This window comes from Crocodylus porosus, unplaced genomic scaffold (genome assembly GCF_001723895.1).
Source record: "Crocodylus porosus isolate Cpor-Errol unplaced genomic scaffold, CroPor_comp1, whole genome shotgun sequence".
Lineage (NCBI taxonomy): Eukaryota > Metazoa > Chordata > Crocodylia > Crocodylidae > Crocodylus > Crocodylus porosus.
In genome coordinates this window covers 25,918,664-25,936,512 of record NW_017728951.1, presented here as the reverse complement: position 1 = coordinate 25,936,512, position 17,849 = coordinate 25,918,664, and the positions used below count along the sequence as shown (strand labels likewise).

General features: G+C 43.6%; 1 protein-coding gene across 1 annotated transcript in view; it reads left to right on the top strand.

Moving 5' to 3' along the window:
- MGEA5 (meningioma expressed antigen 5 (hyaluronidase)) overlaps positions 1 to 17,849 on the top strand; it is a 30,586-nt gene that overhangs the window by 4,183 nt on the left and 8,554 nt on the right. The window contains exons 4-13 of the mRNA XM_019555566.1: positions 659 to 789; positions 1,754 to 1,925; positions 5,840 to 5,938; positions 6,106 to 6,390; positions 7,291 to 7,449; positions 8,770 to 9,380; positions 9,858 to 10,032; positions 13,479 to 13,564; positions 14,445 to 14,549; positions 16,484 to 16,569. Coding sequence (XP_019411111.1) covers positions 659 to 789; positions 1,754 to 1,925; positions 5,840 to 5,938; positions 6,106 to 6,390; positions 7,291 to 7,449; positions 8,770 to 9,380; positions 9,858 to 10,032; positions 13,479 to 13,564; positions 14,445 to 14,549; positions 16,484 to 16,569 — 1,909 coding nt within the window. The remainder of the gene's footprint in view (positions 1 to 658; positions 790 to 1,753; positions 1,926 to 5,839; positions 5,939 to 6,105; positions 6,391 to 7,290; positions 7,450 to 8,769; positions 9,381 to 9,857; positions 10,033 to 13,478; positions 13,565 to 14,444; positions 14,550 to 16,483; positions 16,570 to 17,849) is intronic.

Genomic DNA, 17,849 nt, shown 5'->3' with positions numbered 1-17,849 from the left:
GGTATTCTTTCCTGCCATGGCAGGGGGTCAGACTAGATGATCTGCTCAGGTCCCTTCCAACCCTAGAATCTATGAAACTATGAGTTTCTGAAAATGTCACTTAAACTGTTTTCACGTTTCCTTCAGATTGGAATTGATCAGCTCACCGGTTTTGCGTAGTCTCTACCCCCCTAGTTTTACAAAGCCTTTGTTGAAGCTTCCCATACCTAGCTAACAAGGAGTTGAAACAAACAAATCCTAGTTGCAAAATCGTGCTGGCTACATTGGAACATTTCTTTAATGAGGTGTTTGACAAATATAGAAGTAATGAGAAGCAGTTTCAGTCCTAAGAGCCAATATGGTATAAAAACAACTGTTTGCCACACAGGAACGTTCTCTCATTCTGCTAAGCAGTTTTGAAAAAACAGTGAGAAATAGGAAATTAAAATGATGCCAGAGCAACTATTTGTCACGTCCCTTAACAACTTCTCCGTGCATCTCTGGAGTATAGCTCTGTCTGCTGTCACATTAGGAAATGTTAGTATATTTTAAACGCTTAACTGAAACTTCTGAAGATACTGCTCTTGGTAACAAGTAACTTGCTTTTTATCATTTATAAGGAGGTGTCTCAACTTGCTTATTGTTAATATTTTCTAAAATATTTGTATTGAAATTTTAGAGCAACTTATGACTCTCATCTCAGCTTCACGAGAGCACGAAATAGAATTCATCTATGCAATCTCACCTGGACTAGATATCACCTTCTCGAATCCAAAAGAAGTGTCCACGTTGAAACGCAAGCTGGACCAGGTGAGCATTACTGAAATGCTGAAACATCCACAGTTGATTCCTCTCTCTGTGCTTTGTACACTCAATTGTTTTTTCCTGACAAATTTTACGTGCTGCATTTGAGATGTGAATGTCAGTGTTAGTCTGCAAAGTGCTATGGCAATGATATTTGTGCTTTCTCCCAAGAGCAGCAGTCAGCCACAGCTTGGCACAGTTGGCAGGCATTGTGAGGGCTTCCTCAGAGACTGAATGCTGATCTAGACAGATTAGGCTTCTGACCTGGAATAACAGTTCTTACTAACTTTGTGTATGAGTTTCATTCTTAGAAGTATAATTGGACCCTGAAACTGGTGTATTTCCCAAGTGACAAGGCTCTTTCAAGCCTCATTTCAGTGGGGCAGACCTAGCATAGTTGCTCATTCTCAAAGTTCCTATGATGTCCTCTCCCCTTCACCCAGAGGCTGTGGTTGCATTCCTTGTTTTTCCACAGGATGCTCCTTCTGTGAAATCAGCTGTAGCCTTAGACTGGGAAATTGAAACAGATAGGCAGTCTCCATGGCCTCATGTAAAGTAAAGTGTTGGGTTGTGGCTGCTTTCATTGGGAATAGTTTCCCAGACATACCTTTCTCCCCTCCCCATTTCCCTGGCCTTTCCTTTATTGGAAAGAGTTTAGGATTTTCAAATTATGTTGTGGAAATGGAAGGAATGCAGCATTCAGCCCTCTTCTGACAAAGTAATTTTTGCAGGATATTGTGGATTTGATTCAGGCTTTTATCCTACATGAAGGAATCTGAAATGTATTTTTAGATTAGAAGAAGAATAATGGCTTGTCAAATAGGAATTGACTCGCTTATTTCTTGAACTGGGTTTTTTTGTGGTATAACATACTGACCAGTCCTTTTAAAGGAAAGCTAGCTTGAGAGTTGTCTCCTGCTGTTTGAAGTTTCTGAACTGCTCTTTTCTCCTCTTGTCCTTCCTGCACTAGGTTTCCCAGTTTGGCTGCAGATCCTTTGCGCTGTTGTTCGATGATATTGATCACAACATGTGTGCAGCAGATAAGGAAGTCTTCAGCTCCTTTGCTCATGCCCAGGTCTCCATCACGAATGAAATCTATCAGTATCTAGGAGAACCAGACACATTCCTGTTCTGCCCTACAGGTAAGTTAGCATGAATAGTCTAGCCTTGATCCCTTTGAAATTAAGGAACTCTGTCTTACTGAACCCAAGTTGAATGCTCAACTTCTCTAAAGCAGTTACTAAATGTCCTTGGGCAGGCTGGAAACATTGACTTAATTCCTTTAATCTCTCCTTTTAAATATGTGTACTGGCCAAGTTCACAGACTACACCAAGTTATGGGGAAGTGTGGTAATGCTTGAAGATAGGCTGCGGATACAGGTAGACCTAGAGAGTCTGGCAAGTTGGGCAGACTGGAACCAGGTGAAGTTCAACATCGAGAAATGTAAAGTGCTCCACCTGGGGATGAACAATCCCCTGCACCCCTACAGGCTTGGCAACGCGAACCTGACCAGCACTACGAATGAAAGGGACCTGGGGTAATACTAGACCACAGTATGAATGTGAGCCAGCAGTGCAATGATGCAGCCAGTGGGGCTAACAATACCTTGGTGTTCATCAGTTGATGCATCTCCAGCAAACCCAAAGAAGTGATTCTCCCACTCTATTCAGCATTGGTGAGACCGCAGCTGGAGTACTGTGTCTAGTTCTAGCCTTCACACTTCAACAAGGATGTGGTAAATCTTGAGGGAGTCCAGAGAAGAGCCACCCATATGTTCAGAGACTTGCATGGCAAGCCATATGAGGAAAGCCTGAGGGACCTGGGACTCTTCAGTCTGAAAAAGAGAAGGCTGAGAGGGGACTTGGTAGCAGCTTACCACTACAGTGGGATGTATATCAAGGGCTTGGTGAGTGACTGTTCACCGGGGCACCCTTGGGGAAAACCAGGAATAATGGTCACAAACTCCTGGAGGACTGTTTCAGGCTCAACCAGGAAAAACTGCTTCATGGTTAGGATGTCCAGACTGGAATAAGCTTCCTCCAGAGGTGGTGCAATCACCTACCCTGGAAATCTTTAAGAGGAGACTGGATGGGCACCTCGCTTGGGTCCCTGACCCCAGTTGTCTTTCCTACTTGGTACAGGCAGCTGGACTCAATCTTCTGAGGGCCCTTCCAGCCCTTACAAAAATCTGTGAATGTATGTGTAATTTAAGCCAAAGGTTGACTAAGGGGATACAGTAAGTCAACAGATATTTGAAGGGTATAAATGCCAACAAGGGGGTGGAGCCATGTAGTGTGATACAAGAAGCTTAATTAGGAGCCAGCTGAATTAAAACTTCCAAACCAAGGTCCACCACGAGTTGAAGGTTCAGACTTTTACAACTTTTCATTTTACATCATTTGATGCAGTTATCAGTGGCAAGTGATAGTGTATAGTAACAGCCTGTCATTGGGTAGTAAGGTGAGTATTCAAAATCATGGTAGCTTACATGTAGCTCCCTGTCCAACAACAGGCTGCTGTTTTGGCTTGTGATGTCTCCTTACTGCTGTCATTGGCAGTTCCAGGTGTTGCCTCTAGATGTCTTTGAGCTTATTCTCATGTCCATGTTCGTCCACTCTTCTGTATTTATATGTTTCTGGTTTTTTTAATCAGGTGCTGTTCTGTAGGGACTGCAGTCTTCATTTTCCTCTTGTATGTGCTACCAAACTTACCTCTTTCTTTCTTAAAACTGTTGGCTTGGGACCTTAGCATATGCAACATAAACAGCGCATCCTGTTAACATCTGAACGTGTGGCTGTGCAGTGAGGCAGTTCTGTTAGATAAATTCTTCTCATGCTGCGGAATTGCTTCTGCTCCTATTGCACAGAAACTGTTTTACTACATCTCACACAGTCCTTATAGTCCGGTATCCTGTCTCTGACCTTTTCTAGTACCATGTGCTTCAGAAAAGGTATAAGGAACCACCTGACTCCTGGCAGTTACGAGACTGGCTGAAGCCCTCGAGAAAAAGGTTTATCTAATAACTTTTCTAACACTAACATTTAGGTCTGATAGCTCCAGCTGTTCATGCTGGGGTATTGCATCTTGTTGAGTTCTTGACCACAAAGTATGTAATGATTTCCTTATTGGTTTGGAAATAGCCAGTTCTTAATTTCAGTGAATACCCTTTGTTCTTCCATTACAAGGTAGATGAACAGAAGCCTCCAGGAGACAGTCTCTAGATGGCTCACTATCACTTAGATTTCCGTGTCCTTCCTTATTAGTGTGTCTCTGCTAAATAAACCATCTGAGGTGCTCCTCCTAGTCCTGGCTGGACTTGGATAACCTTAATAACTAACGTTGTGGTCTGATGATTTTTTTTGCTCCATCTCTACTCACCAGCTCTTCCAGGTTCATATATGTTAAATTGTGGGTGAGCTATGGAGCCTGAACTGCCCAACCTGCTGCTAAGCTTTTGAGTTAACAATGAGTTAAACTGTCTGTTTTTTGGTTTCTTAACTGGTTCTTTATTTGAGGCAGTAGATGGTTTGTTTCCCATGCTGGCTACCTGTCCTGCTGAACAGCCTCTTGCAAGAGGTCTATTGCAAATCTGAATAAATGTCATTGGTGAGCTCTCTATCTGCTGTATTACTGACATGCCTTGCTAATTGTAGAAAAGTGTGCGATTTCTCCCCCCCACATTTTATTATCTTCTAGATATTTTATTCTATTATCTTTTATCCAACTTAACGAGCTACGGATGGAAAGCTTACTGGCTTGTAATTGCCTGAATCACTCCAGAGCCTCTTACGCTATAGATAAACAATTGCGGTCCTCCAGTCCTCTTGAACAGTGGTTGATTTAATGAGATAATGAAAATACATAATTGGCTAAGCACAACCTACATGAGCTTCTTCCCAATGCTTGGGTGCATGCCATTCTGGTCTGGAGACTTACTGCTTCTTAAATCATTGATTTACTCTAGCATCTCTTCTTCTGACACATCAGTGATGAACAGCACTTTGTCTTTATTAGTCATTAGGCTGTTCTGGGTAAGTGTCTCCTGGTATTCTTGGTGGTGAAGAAGTTAGCATAACTTCACAGTAATGTCCTTGTGTCCCTTAATTCCTTCCTTCCGCACCCCCCTTTGTGTAACACCAACCCTATCAGCTTCATACTGCTGATGCTGTTAAAGAACCTCATGTTCTTTTTATATCTTTTAGCTATCTGGACTTAAATCCATTTTGGCTTTTCTGCCTTCCATCTCCCATATTACTGGCTCTAATTTAGACTCCAGTTCAGCTTTATCCAGGTTGGATTGGATTTCTAAACTTTTTCAAGGATTTGTTTAGCTCACATACATTCTCTAATCATGGTGTATCTCTTGCGTTTCTGGTCCCGTGTCATCCCGTCCCGTCCGGTCCCCCCTGTTTGCCCCCCACCTTTTCTAGCAGCATGTGTGTGCCATCATGGACTCCAGTGTTGTCTTGGGTAACATTCATGCCGCATCAAAGGATTTTCACATATTTTACTTCCCTTTCCAAAGATCAATATTGCTGTCTCTTCTTGGTACTTTACATCCCTGTTGATGTCAAACCATGTCACTGAATTGTGGTTTAGTTATTTGTTCAGATAGCATTTCCTCTGTTACTTGAGACTAATTCTGGAATAGGCTTTCTTTTAAAACAAGCTGTTGAATAACCAGTTGACATAAACCACTCCTCATATATGTTAAAACATATGTGGGCTATTTCCATTGAGGTGAAGCACTTCTGTAATCATGATGGCATTTTGTACAACGTCAAGATGCTTATGTACTTGTCTTGTGGTAGCTTTCCTTTTACAGATGATGTTAAATGGTTTGCAAAGGGGGCTTAAAACAACCAAAAACCTACCCACATGCTGTCTTTTCCAATATGAAGATGAATTTGGTGCTCTTATCCAACTACAGAGTAGCTAGTAGAAATGCTGCCTCCTGGCATGCTTGTCTTCATGTGACTGTTGCCTCTTAACAATTGTCACCAGCACTGAGATTTCTTTTCTTTTTTTCCCCCCTCTCCCATCCTTCCTATCTAGAATATTGTGGAACTTTTTGCTATCCAAACGTAGCCCAGTCTCCTTATTTACGGACTGTTGGAGAAAAACTGCTCCCTGCCATTGACGTGTTGTGGACAGGTAAGAATCATGACTTTTGAGTTGAACACTGGCACTAAAAGATTGCTGTAAGTATTTAATAAAAAAACCCATTATCCCACTAAAAATATCTTTGCTTCCTCGGGTGAATGCTCCTTAAATGCAGATTCTCCAACTGTCCACTTTACCTTTTTTTTTTTTTCTTCCAGGTCCTAAAGTTGTATCTAAAGACATTCCAGTCGAGTCTATCGAAGAGGTTTCTAAGATCATCAGGAGAGCACCAGTCATCTGGGATAACATCCATGCTAATGATTATGATCAGAAGAGACTATTCCTTGGACCATATAAAGGGCGATCAACTGAGCTCATCCCACGACTAAAAGGAGTTCTGACCAATCCAAACTGTGAATTTGAAGCCAATTTTGTCGCTATTCACACACTTGCAACCTGGTACAAATCCAACATGAATGGAGTGCGGAAAGATGTGGTGATGAGTAAGTAAATTTGTAAGGGGAATGTTAATTATCACTAGGGGAGGGTAAGAAAACCAGGCTCCTTGGCTTCAGTGTCAAATCATGATGCTGTAGGACTGTCTTAATCTCTGCTGCCCTATGTCAGTACTTGGACAGATGCATTTATGCCTTCTCAATCCCTCCTTCTGTAGGGAGGAGGCATTTTAAAAAAGTAACTTTTGGAGACTTAATATTCTGGACTCCATTCCATGAGCAATTCTGATACGAGGTGGGAGTTAATTTAACAAAGAGAGACGAGCAGATATACATGTTCTGGGTGCTGTGAGATTATTTAATTGCTGCAGCTTCCTGTCAAACTCCTTCTTCAAGAAAATCTTTTGTGGCTCAATGGAATTTATAAAGCTGCTACTGTTGTTATTTAGCATTTCTATACCGTAGCACAGAACAATAGTTTGTTCACTTTCTGGCTGGCCTCCAGTTTGTTTAGCTAGCTTTTGAAGCAGGGTTTGAATAAAATCTGTGGTGCATCTCTCTCTGCTTTTTTTTTTTTTTTTTCTTATCTTTGTTCTGATGAGTTTAAAGCTTGTGCAAATTGCATTCCTCTCATGAGAACATTTTAAATGTCTAATTGTCTCATTGAAAGCTCAGATGAGTTCCCTATATGGTCTGCTCCACCAGTAGGTCCTACTTACCAGGACAAAAAGCCTCTTTGGGTTGCATTCCTATATTGAAGCTGAGAGTGACTACAGTCTTTTCCATTTCTTTCCCATATTGGATGCAGCACTTCAGTTCTGCTTTCCGAATTGAGGTGTTGTGCCTGGTCCTGCTTGGGTGCCTTGGTCTAACCCTTGTAGTAAAATAACAAGTAATGCTGGGACCTTGCACACCAACTGAGTTTGTCTCCTTGATTTGTTCCCATAGCGGACACTGAAGACAGTACCGTTTCAATCCAAATTAAACTGGAAAATGAAGGGAGTGATGAAGATATTGAAACGGATGTTCTGTACAGCCCACAGATGGCTCTGAAGCTGGCCTTAACAGAGTGGCTGCAGGAGTTTGCGGTTCCTCACCAATACAGCAGTAAGTTGAATTGGTTTGCTTTTTCTCTGCTCATGGTCAAGGACCTCTCAGTTAAGTGTCAAGGTTTAGGCTTCCATGGGTTGTGGGAGTCCAGGAAGGATGGGGCGCTTGCTCTGGATGTTCTTGTATGTTCTGACTGATGAAGGGGATACATGTTGCATGAGCTGGGTTGATTCCTTGGATGCTCTCAGGAACAGCTATTCCTCCAGCGCTCTGCTGTCAAGTCCTTGTTACATTTGGACGCAAAATCTAGGCAAAATCCACTATTCCTGCCAGATCAGAGCTTTTGGCATTGTGGGATCTTCTATTCCTGAGATTATTGGGGAGTTCTGTTTCTCTTGCCCTTGACCCAGGAGGCCTTGGAAAGGGTCCTGCGTCTCAGAGCTCTGAGAGTGTGAACCCTGGAGCTGTCCAGTCCAGGATTGATCTATGTCATTGGCTTTGGCAAGGATCTGCGATGAGGCCAAGGCCTGTCCTCTGTTTCCCTTTTGTCCTGCATCCTTGCACAGCTGCCTGATTGTCAGGGTGTATAATGTTAGTTGATGGAGTTACTCTTTCCTTCCTCAAGTTACTTAAAGTAGGGGTTTCAAACTCATTTGGCCTGCAAGGGTGTTCGTACCCACAGACTGGCCCCATGCACTAGAGCCAGCACACAGGGTCTGAGGCTCATGGGGAGCCAGCACAGAGCTCATGCTGCCTGAGGTATCCCCACTGGACTGGCCCTGGCTGTAGTGTTTGGGGCGGTCTCTGGGCCTGACCTGGACTGGCCCTATAGCCAGTTTGCAAGGCTGGTCTGGCATGGTACTCTGTAGTGTGCCCCCTGGATTATCTCCTATGCAGTGTTCACTCAATCCAGCCTTCAGGCTATATCTTTGATACCCCTGACTAAAGGAGCGCTTTGTCTCAGTTGTAGTATTCTAGTCCATGTAAGTGCCCCTAGTGCCTTTTGCTTTAACATACAGTTTCAGTATGGCTCTGCAGAGGCAGTGCATTCGGAGACCAGCAGTTCTTTCGCTGATGCTGTTCTTATTCTACATCATAACTGCATATCAATTAGCACCATTTGCAAATGATAACTAGTCTGTGTCATGCTTCCCTCCCATGTTTCCCTGGTTACCAGGTGGAGAGGAGGGAGAAATCACCTGTTTGCCTCTGTTGCAGTAGAGCTAAACAGACTTTGATTGGTCACATCTATGTTAACACTGCAAGGAACGTTGTTTCATTTGCTTTGACGCCTGTCCACACGGAGAACTTCAGCTTGGATATTGGCAGGGACTGGGAGCATTAACCTGCTTTTTTTGTTTTTTTTTCTGGTCACAGGTAGGCAAGTGGCCCACAGCGGCGCTAAAACCAGTGTAGGGGATGTCGTGTCTCTTGTTGTGCCATCTTCCCTAAATGCAGCAACTGTTGTCACCACGGTTTACCAAGAACCCATCATGAGCCAGCGGGCAGCACTGAGCAGTGAGCCTCCAGTACTAGTCAAGGAGGAAGAAAAGAAGCAGTCTGATGAGGAGCCAATGGATATGGTAGTGGAAAAACAAGATGACACAGACAAGAATGTTAACCAGATCCTTACAGACATTGCTGAAGCCAAGATGTCAGAAGAGCTAAAACCCATGGATACTGATAAAGAGAGCATCGTGGAGTCAAAGTCCCCAGAGATGTCTATGCAGGAAGACTCCGGTAGTGACATTGCCCCTATGCAGACTGATGAGCAGATGAACAAAGAACAGTTTGTGCCTGGGCCAACTGAGAAACCTCTCTACACAGTAGAGCCGGTGACTCTGGAGGATTTGCAGTTACTTGCTGATCTCTTCTACCTTCCTTATGAGCATGGACCCAAGGGGGCACAGATGCTAAGAGAGTTCCAGTGGCTTCGAGCAAATAGCAGTGTTGTTAGTGTGAATTGCAAAGGAAAGGATGCCGAAAAAGTGAGTATGACCAAGTCTCTTCCACTCCTTAAATCAAAATCCCTTTAATACAGGGAGATTTGCATCTCATCGGCAGCTTCCAGGAGCCCAGAAGCTGCATGTAACTGGGGAGAAATAAATAATGAGGTGTCTGGGCATATAGGACTGCCAGGGTGATGGCAGCCATTGCTTTTATTTAATGAATGAGCTGCAGAGAACAGTGGCTGTAGGTCAGAAGTGGTGAATAAGTTGTTGACCTCTGGTGCATGCTTTTCCAGGTGGTGAGCTGACATAATGCAGCTTGGTCCAAGGTGGGCCAGTGCTTTTGATGAACTGTGGTTGATATCAGGACTTGGTGGGTCAGATCTAGTCTGTGGGCTGTAGGCTGTTGATTCCTTAGTCTGTGGAGTGGAGCACTGCAGTCCTCCTCAGCCTTTGGAGAAATCAGTGTCTCTGGAGAAGTGTTTGACATGGAAGCTCTCTTGTCTGCCTCCACAGATAGAAGAGTGGCGCTCCCGAGCAGCCAAGTTTGAAGAGATGTGCGGCCTGGTGATGGGGATGTTCACGCGCCTCTCAAACTGTGCCAACCGGACAATCCTCTATGACATGTACTCCTATGTGTGGGACATCAAAAGTATCATGTCAATGGTGAAGTCTTTTGTGCAGTGGTTAGGTAGGTGCATTGGGAACCATGACACACTCGCAGATAGTGAACCTTCTTTGTTTTGCTGTTAGCCCACGGGGAAAAAAAAATAAAGGCGCTACATTGTCCGGGGCCCAGGGTCTAATCTGACCCTCTTTAAAAGCTCTTCTGGCCTTGCTGTCTGAAACAGTGTTCTGTGCATCGAATTGGCCTGGTATTACAAATAAGAGAGGTCAGCCACTGGCTGTTTTTAAAACTGGAAGCTTCGTTTTTCTTCTTGGGCTGATGAAACTTGAATCTCATCTCTGAAACGTGAGTGCTGACTTTTAACTTGCTCTGACTGAATGCACGCTGGACTCTTGTCATAGAACTCCCTTGATACCCTTTAATACGATTGGAGACGACACTATGAAATGTGACCACATCAGGCATCTGCTGCTTGCTCTGTCTTGATAACATTATTGCTGTCTTCAACAGAACAATTGCAGAAGCGACCTTTCAGTGGGCCTGGCCATGAGGAAGCCGATCCTCCCAGCCCTTTGCGCATGCGAGCTTTAGCGTAAGGCTATTCTGGTGCAAAATAGTTTGCTCGAACATCTTCAAAATGGCAAGGGGCAGAAATTGCTGAGCTCTTTAGTCAGATTTAATTAGAGACTTTTTATTCAAAGCTCAAAACTTCTGTTCACAGTTGTTTTTGCTGAAACACATTTTTGGGGCCTCCTAAGTTGGCAGATAGCACCAGCATGGCCTGGGTAATTCTAGTGACCACATTTCACTTCCAGGTTTCAATCCAACTGTAAGGAATATGCTGTGGACTTGCTTGACATACACAGCAGGCAGCAAAGCTGATGGTCTCACGTCACAAATTTTGTAGGTGTCACAAAGTACACAGTCGGAAACCATAGCACAGCCTTGGTCTAGTTCTAGTGTTTGGATTGGTTTTAAATCCTGTTAACTTATTGCCAGTTTAAACAATAATATATTTTAGAATCAGAAAAGACTTCTTGTTAGGTCAATCCTTTCCTTCCTACAGGTCCTCCTATGCTTCATGTAGTTAAAATAGCCACTCCTCCCCCTATACAAAAGGCTCGTCTTTTTTATCAGCCTTCCCACAAAGCAAAGGGAGCAGAATCGTTGCTTAAAGGTCTTGGGAAAGAGACCATAGCAGTTTGTGTGCTTAATGCAACAAAACTCCATCATAATGCAGCTTAAAAGCTTGACTTTGCTGTCTTGTATGTCTCAAAGAAGCACAGTGCTAGAACAGCCAGAAAGAGTCGTTTGACTCCAGTAGTTCCAGAATCATTAATTCAACACCTAGGCCAAACTTTTAAAAACGGGCCCAGATTTTGGATGTCTGTCTAGGGACGCCCAGTTCGGGTTTTGTTACTAAGCTCCTGCCCCTTCACTGAATTCAGCTGAAGTTGTGAGTTTTTAGTGCTGTTTGAAAGTCTGGGCCAGGCCGTATCAAGTTTGGCTCCAGAAATGGCAGCGATCCACATCAGACATCACCTCTGCAAATAATGGATCTGTTTTGTCTCGGTGTCAAAGCATGCTTTTGGGTAGTAAGTATAGGCTGACTCTCCTGCTTTGAACTGTGTGGGGGAAGAGACATTCTCCTTTTAAACAGCCATTAAAAATCCAAAAGGGCTTTAGTAAAATGTGAGGGATCTTCAGTGAAGTGAATTTTTTTTATAACTTCTATTTGTAGCTATAAAATCCAAACAAATTAGTTCTCACACTGGCGTGCTCAGTGGTCCGCTGCAAGTCCATTTTCTTGACCTCTCTTCCCAGTCCAGCTAGCATTCAGTCCCTTTAAATAGTGTGGCTGTACAGTACTATGGATTACTAATGACCTCTATTGTCTTCTTCCCCATTGTGTACAGATGGGAGAATCTTCAGCACAAGTTTCTACTGCTATTGGATGGACAGCGCCAGATGTTCGCAGCGCGTCGTCATTAATTAATTAAAAATGGAAAGGTTTTGTCTGAGGCAGATCAGATAGATTAGTTGTGGACTAGGTATGACCTGAAGTCACATTTGCGCAGCGACTAAGGCATTAACTATGTTTTTCATTTACACAGCTCTTCATTCACGCAGCTCTTTATTGTAAAAATTGGAAGTGCTAGTTATGCTGTAGTCTCAAAGGAGAGAGACAGATATGTCTTCCAAGTTATTGGCTTCACCATAGTTATAAAGGCTATCTGGTGATTTGAGGACTAAAAATGTGGGCACAAGCAGAATTCCAATCCTGAAATGTTTGGGTTCTTTTCTAAATTACTGTTTGCCAAAAGTTCAAACCTTTAAAAGGTATTACTAAATTATAAATATGTCAAACTTGGCACACTTTGGGACTCTCTGACTAGCACAACATACTTGACTGTACTGATCTGAGACTGTTACTTGAACAGGAGGTAGATTGCAGTCCACAAAAGGAAAGAATTAACTGCGCTGCTTATCTTATCAGAAAACTAGGCAGGTGATTTAGAAGCCTACCCACAATATTCACCTATCTTTTTTTCTTCCATCAGAGATGTCATTTATGCTTGTTGGTATTGAAGGCACACATGCTTGGCCTTGAAACGGTTTTAACCTTGCTGATTCAAAGTTGATTGTCAGTAGAAATATAAACTGTGCTGAGCATTTCATGGGGCCTTTTGTGGTTGGATATTGGTAGGAACCCTAGCATATCTGATATAGTTGAGGAGGAAAAAATAAGATGCTGTAAAGCAAAGCTAAAATTATCTGGTCAACAGTGGTTTCCTAGGTACAGACTGGATTCATTTAGTTAACTTTTGGCCTCTTCGGCCTGACAGCAGCATTGTAAATATATGGTCCAATTCCAGACTTAGGCAGCAGACCCTCCTAGCTTTTTGCAGGGAGGCTGTTCTTCCGTGCAGCTGTCTTACCTGTACCAGGTCCTTCATATTTATGCCAACCCTAGTTTTCTGACAAGATTAAAATGAAGAATTAAAATGTGACTTCAGACAGGTCTATTTTTTTTTTCCAAGGGGCTGTGGTAATGGAATTTGTCTTAACAGCTGTTTGACACTTGCTGTAGTAACTTAATTAGACCTAATAGCTTTCAAAACATCCGCTCTTCATTGAGAGCTTGCATCTGCCACAAAAACACAGGCAGAAGAATGTGCCAACAGCCTTGGGAAGCTTGCATCATAGTATGCAGTACAGTTCTTGTGCTTCCCAGCGTGGGCCAGGGCATATTATTGTCTTTAAAGTCTTAATTGCTCTTGAGCCTGTTATTTGGAAACAGCAGCACAGATATTGCATATGGGCATGAGCACTTGGTAATTAAACATCTTTACAAGCTGCACAACATTATTACAGCCTCCCCCAAGCCCTGGTGTATAGCTCAGTTAGAGAGCTTTTTCCACAAAGTGTGTATTAGCTTGTTGGACATGTTAGACACCCAGGAAATCCCCCTTCTCGTAACATTCTCCGCTTGGATCTGATCTCAACAGGGTGTCGTAGTCAATCTTCAGCACAGTTCTTAAGTGGAGACCAAGAACCCTGGGCCTTTAGAGGTGGTCTAGCAGGAGAGTTCCAGGTATCAATATGACTTCACAACTGAATGACATTTTCTTTGTTTTATGAGAAACCTTTTGTTGCACATCAGAGGTCTGGAAGGATTGGTCTGCCGAAGGCTTTCTGGTCCAAAGCCCATTAGCCTTACAGCTTGGTTTTAAAACAATTTTCCTCCCCTCTCTACAGTAATTTCTCAAGGAGATGCTGCCTGTCCCCCGCGCCCGCGAAGCGCAGCGGCTTTAGTTGTACATTTCACATTGTTTCTTTGCAGGTCGCACAGCATTTTTATCTGCGCCCGCAATTGCACAATGCGCGCATGCTTGTCTGCCAATGGGAATTCCATGAGCAAAACGTCACTGGCACAAATCTTGAACCCTCTTCTAAACTGAGTGGCAACTGGCTTTCCTGGAAAGCTTTCAATTGGAGAATGTCCTCACATGTCTGCTTATGGAATGTTGGAATTTGTTCATGGATTTCTCGAGCGCTGTACTTTTTCCCCCCTCACAGGTCCTCTGTGCGCAGCAAATTGAATCAGCGCATTGCTTTTGGGATAAAGCGTCTCCTCTGGCCAGTTAACCCTCTTCAGACCAAACCTTTCCTCCTGACATTCTGTGTTCTGATACAGAGACAGTGTAGATGTGATTGGTAAAAATCTGTTAAAGCAGAAATAAGCTTAATATAAGCTCCATTAATGTGCCGCTCCAATTGCCTATTTTAAAACAACCCCAATTGGATACTTGTCTATTCAGATAATGAGGTCTTTGCATTTGTAAAGCATATCAACCCCACCTTCATCTGGGGTGCCTGCAGTAACAAATGTTAATTTGGGAGTCTGCAGTGCACACCCACGAGTGGCATCCCATGCCTTGCAAACACTCACATGGTGTCTTTTGTTTTCACAGCGTTTGCTGCCTATTGATGGGGCAAATGACCTCTTTTTTCAGCCACCTCCCCTGACTCCAACATCCAAGGTGTACACCATCAGGCCCTACTTTCCTAAAGATGAGGTAACTGTATGCTTCTGCAACAGCTGTGAACAGCTTTCAGTGATGCCTTTGGTTACATTCTACCCCGACCGACTGCATCTCCCTTAGCTACACTGTGTGCTCAGATCTTGTGGGACAGCACTTTCCATGCCAGCAAGCAACCCAGTCCTTTCATGAGACCAGTGTCACACAAGTTTCAGTCAGAGCCATGTGGGCACGCACGCGCGCACAAAAGTAGGTACTGGTGTGCTCATCCAGAGTCCTAGTTTCCTTTTCTAGTCCTTAAGCCATTTTCCTTCTGAAAGGAAAAGTAACAGGTAGGTTTGAGACTTTGAAGGTGTCAGCTTCTCAGTTTCCCCACCTTTTCTGTAGGGAATTTGAGATTTCCAGGGCCTAAGTTGAATTTTAGAAATTGATGTAGCTTTGCAGAGTTTATATTGGCAAGACTCTTCCCTGTGCCTCAACAGCCCCACGTTGTAAGGTTCTGGCTATACAAAGTTGCCCGAGCTTAACCAAAGGGATTGCTCTAAAACAGTACATACTACTGTGTGGACATGCAAGTTGGAAATGTAGGATCTACTTGGAAACTTACTGCTGTGAGCTAAACTGAAAGAACTAATTTAAGCTGACATAAGTGCCAGCAAGTGTCTTGGAGCAGGTGAAAAGAGGTAGTTAGTTGTGTTAGTCTGAAGTCAGGCAGAAGGCAGGGTAGATTTGCACCTTTATAAAATAACTAAATAACATGAGAGAGAGAATGCACAAGGTTTTGTGAAGCCAAGTTCACTTTGTCAGATGCTGTGAAAAGAGCAGAATATAACGTGGAGTGAGTGAGTAGAGCACAACAGGTGGGAAAGCAGAGGGAAGGAGAGAGTGCTGTGAGAGTGCTATGAACGAGCAGGGAACTCATAGAGGGATCACAAGCTAATCTAGGTCATGGGATAAGGTTCTAGTCCCTGTTTAAACCAGACTTAACACAGTCCAGTCTGTGGGTGATTTCTTGTTTTAGAATTCCCCCTTCAAATCAGTTTTTAAAATTTCCTTCTGGCTCAGAAGAAGAGCCCTGAGGTCAGCGGTGGGGTGTCCAGGGAGGCTGAAGTGTTTTGCCAACAGCTTCTTGCATCTTTCTGCATCTGATGTCAGATCAGTGTTCATCCATTCTCAAATATAGAGATCGCCCTGTCTGCCCTAGAGTCTGATGGTGGCTCAGATGATTCTTAATCCAAGTGACAGAGGGTCATGACTACCATACAGTTAGTTCCTGAAACCACCAGGACTCCTGAAAATCCTAACCTCAGGTTACACCTTTTGTTAAACCATGGCAGCTTGTTTTTAGGGAGCGTGGACCTAAAAACATGCAGTTGCCAGGGGTACTACCATCTGGTTAGGAGTAATGTAGTTATTAAGAAAGGGGGAAGGCAGGTTAGTTGGTAAACCTGCACCTTGGGGAAAATGGAGCATGTGATGCATACAAAATGTGCTTTGGAAAGGTTTTTTTGCCTTCTGAAGCAATTTAGCTTATTGCTATTCACCCATATAAAACCCTCAAATAGGAAGGAATCTGTTAGGACACATCCAGCCCTGGGAGCCTCCCTTATTTCAGCTAAATATGAACACTCTTACAGCTTAATGGTGCAGTTGATTAGTAAACCCAGACAGCAGGTAGTAATTAAGAAGCAGGATTAGAGCTCTTCGCTGTTGTGACAAATATGGACCAGATCTACAGCATTCCTTTCCAGGCATAGGGCTTCCTTAAGAAGCAATACAGGGAGCTTTTCCTATTGAGATCACTGAAGTGTTGGCTAAATGTGCTTTTTTTATTGACCCTTCTCAGCCTAATTACATGTCAGCACTTGATGGTGAAGCAGAATTTATTAACAGCTTCTTAACACAAGCTTACTGATTGTCTGAAGTGAGGTTGGGACCTAGTTAAATAACTCTTCTGTATCTGTTCTTAGGCCTCTGTGTACAAGATTTGCAGAGAGATGTATGCTGATGGAGCTGATCAACCTTTCCATAGTCTACCAGATCTAATTGGAGACAAGTATGTTGGACAACTTTTATTCTTAATGACTTTGGTTTATATTTGTAGCCATTATAATGTTGGCTTGTGATGTATTCATATGACAAGGGTGGGCTTGAGAGCTTTAGGGGCAAGTAAGAGTATAGTGTCTCTCCCTTGAAGAATTAGCTGTGGAAGGAAGTAGGACAATGAAGGAAAGAAGCTGAGTGGTGCAGAACTTGTTTGACTTCTTGTTTTCAGATTTCTTTCCTTATCTTTTCACTTTTTAGCGAAGTGGCATTAGGTTAGGGCTTAGAGGTCTCTGGGAAAAGCTTGTGGTCAGAGGAGACAGAGCCATGACAGTCTGGGCTTTGGGGAGGCAGTGGCTTAGTCGATTAGTCAGAAAGAAAATGGAAGGAAAAGGTGCAAAGACGTCTACAAGAATATACAACTGCACTCACAGGGTTAGAAGGGAGCTCCCTTTTCCTCTGAAAGGTAATGCTAAAGGGGGATCTCGCTTCCGAGACTGTAGTTCTTCCTCCAGGTATGCATAAATGCTTATTCTGTCACGGACTGGGCCTCCAGGTCTTGTCTGCATGGGGGAACTGTACAAAGACATTCTTAATATTGGGTTGTTTGGACTGGAGTCGTTGTCAAGAGGAACTTGGGTCACATGAGGCTCCTGTGATCACGTCACTTGATGGCTGTTGTGATTAGATAAGTCTTCGCCTGCTTTAATTAGAGCAGTGGAAAATGGGTTCAGCTCCTGGAGCCTGTACATTTGTCCTGCCACCAGCTCCTGAAGAGCATACCAGTAGGAATCTTTTGTGTGTCCTTTTTGTAGCTGTCCTCTGGCCTTTTCTTTAACTTCCTTTGAGGGTAGCTGTGTATTTAATCTAGTGGTCAGCTAGTGCTCTATGCCATAAGTGAGGTGTGGGTCATGGTCTGCCTTAGCAGCACTCCAGCTCCTAGAGCCAGTGGCAGGCAAGGGAGCAGCATGGCTTTAACTTGCACATCAAAGTGCCTCTGACTCCCTAGGCCAAATGACCAGGTATTACTTGCTGCTAGGTTGACTAAGAGTGGCCTTGGCACAAATCCAGAGCAGGATGCCTTAAGCATGGCCATCCACAGCCTGCCCCATGTGTACCAAAGAGTTTTAAGACTTGGTGCGGAAATGTGAAGTGAGATTTCATAGATTTTCATAGATTTCATAGACATTATGGCTGGAAGGGACCTTGGGAGATCATCGAGTCCAGCCCCCTGCCCAAAGGGCAGGAAGTCAGCTGGGGTCATAGAATCCCAGCAAGATAAGCATCCAATTT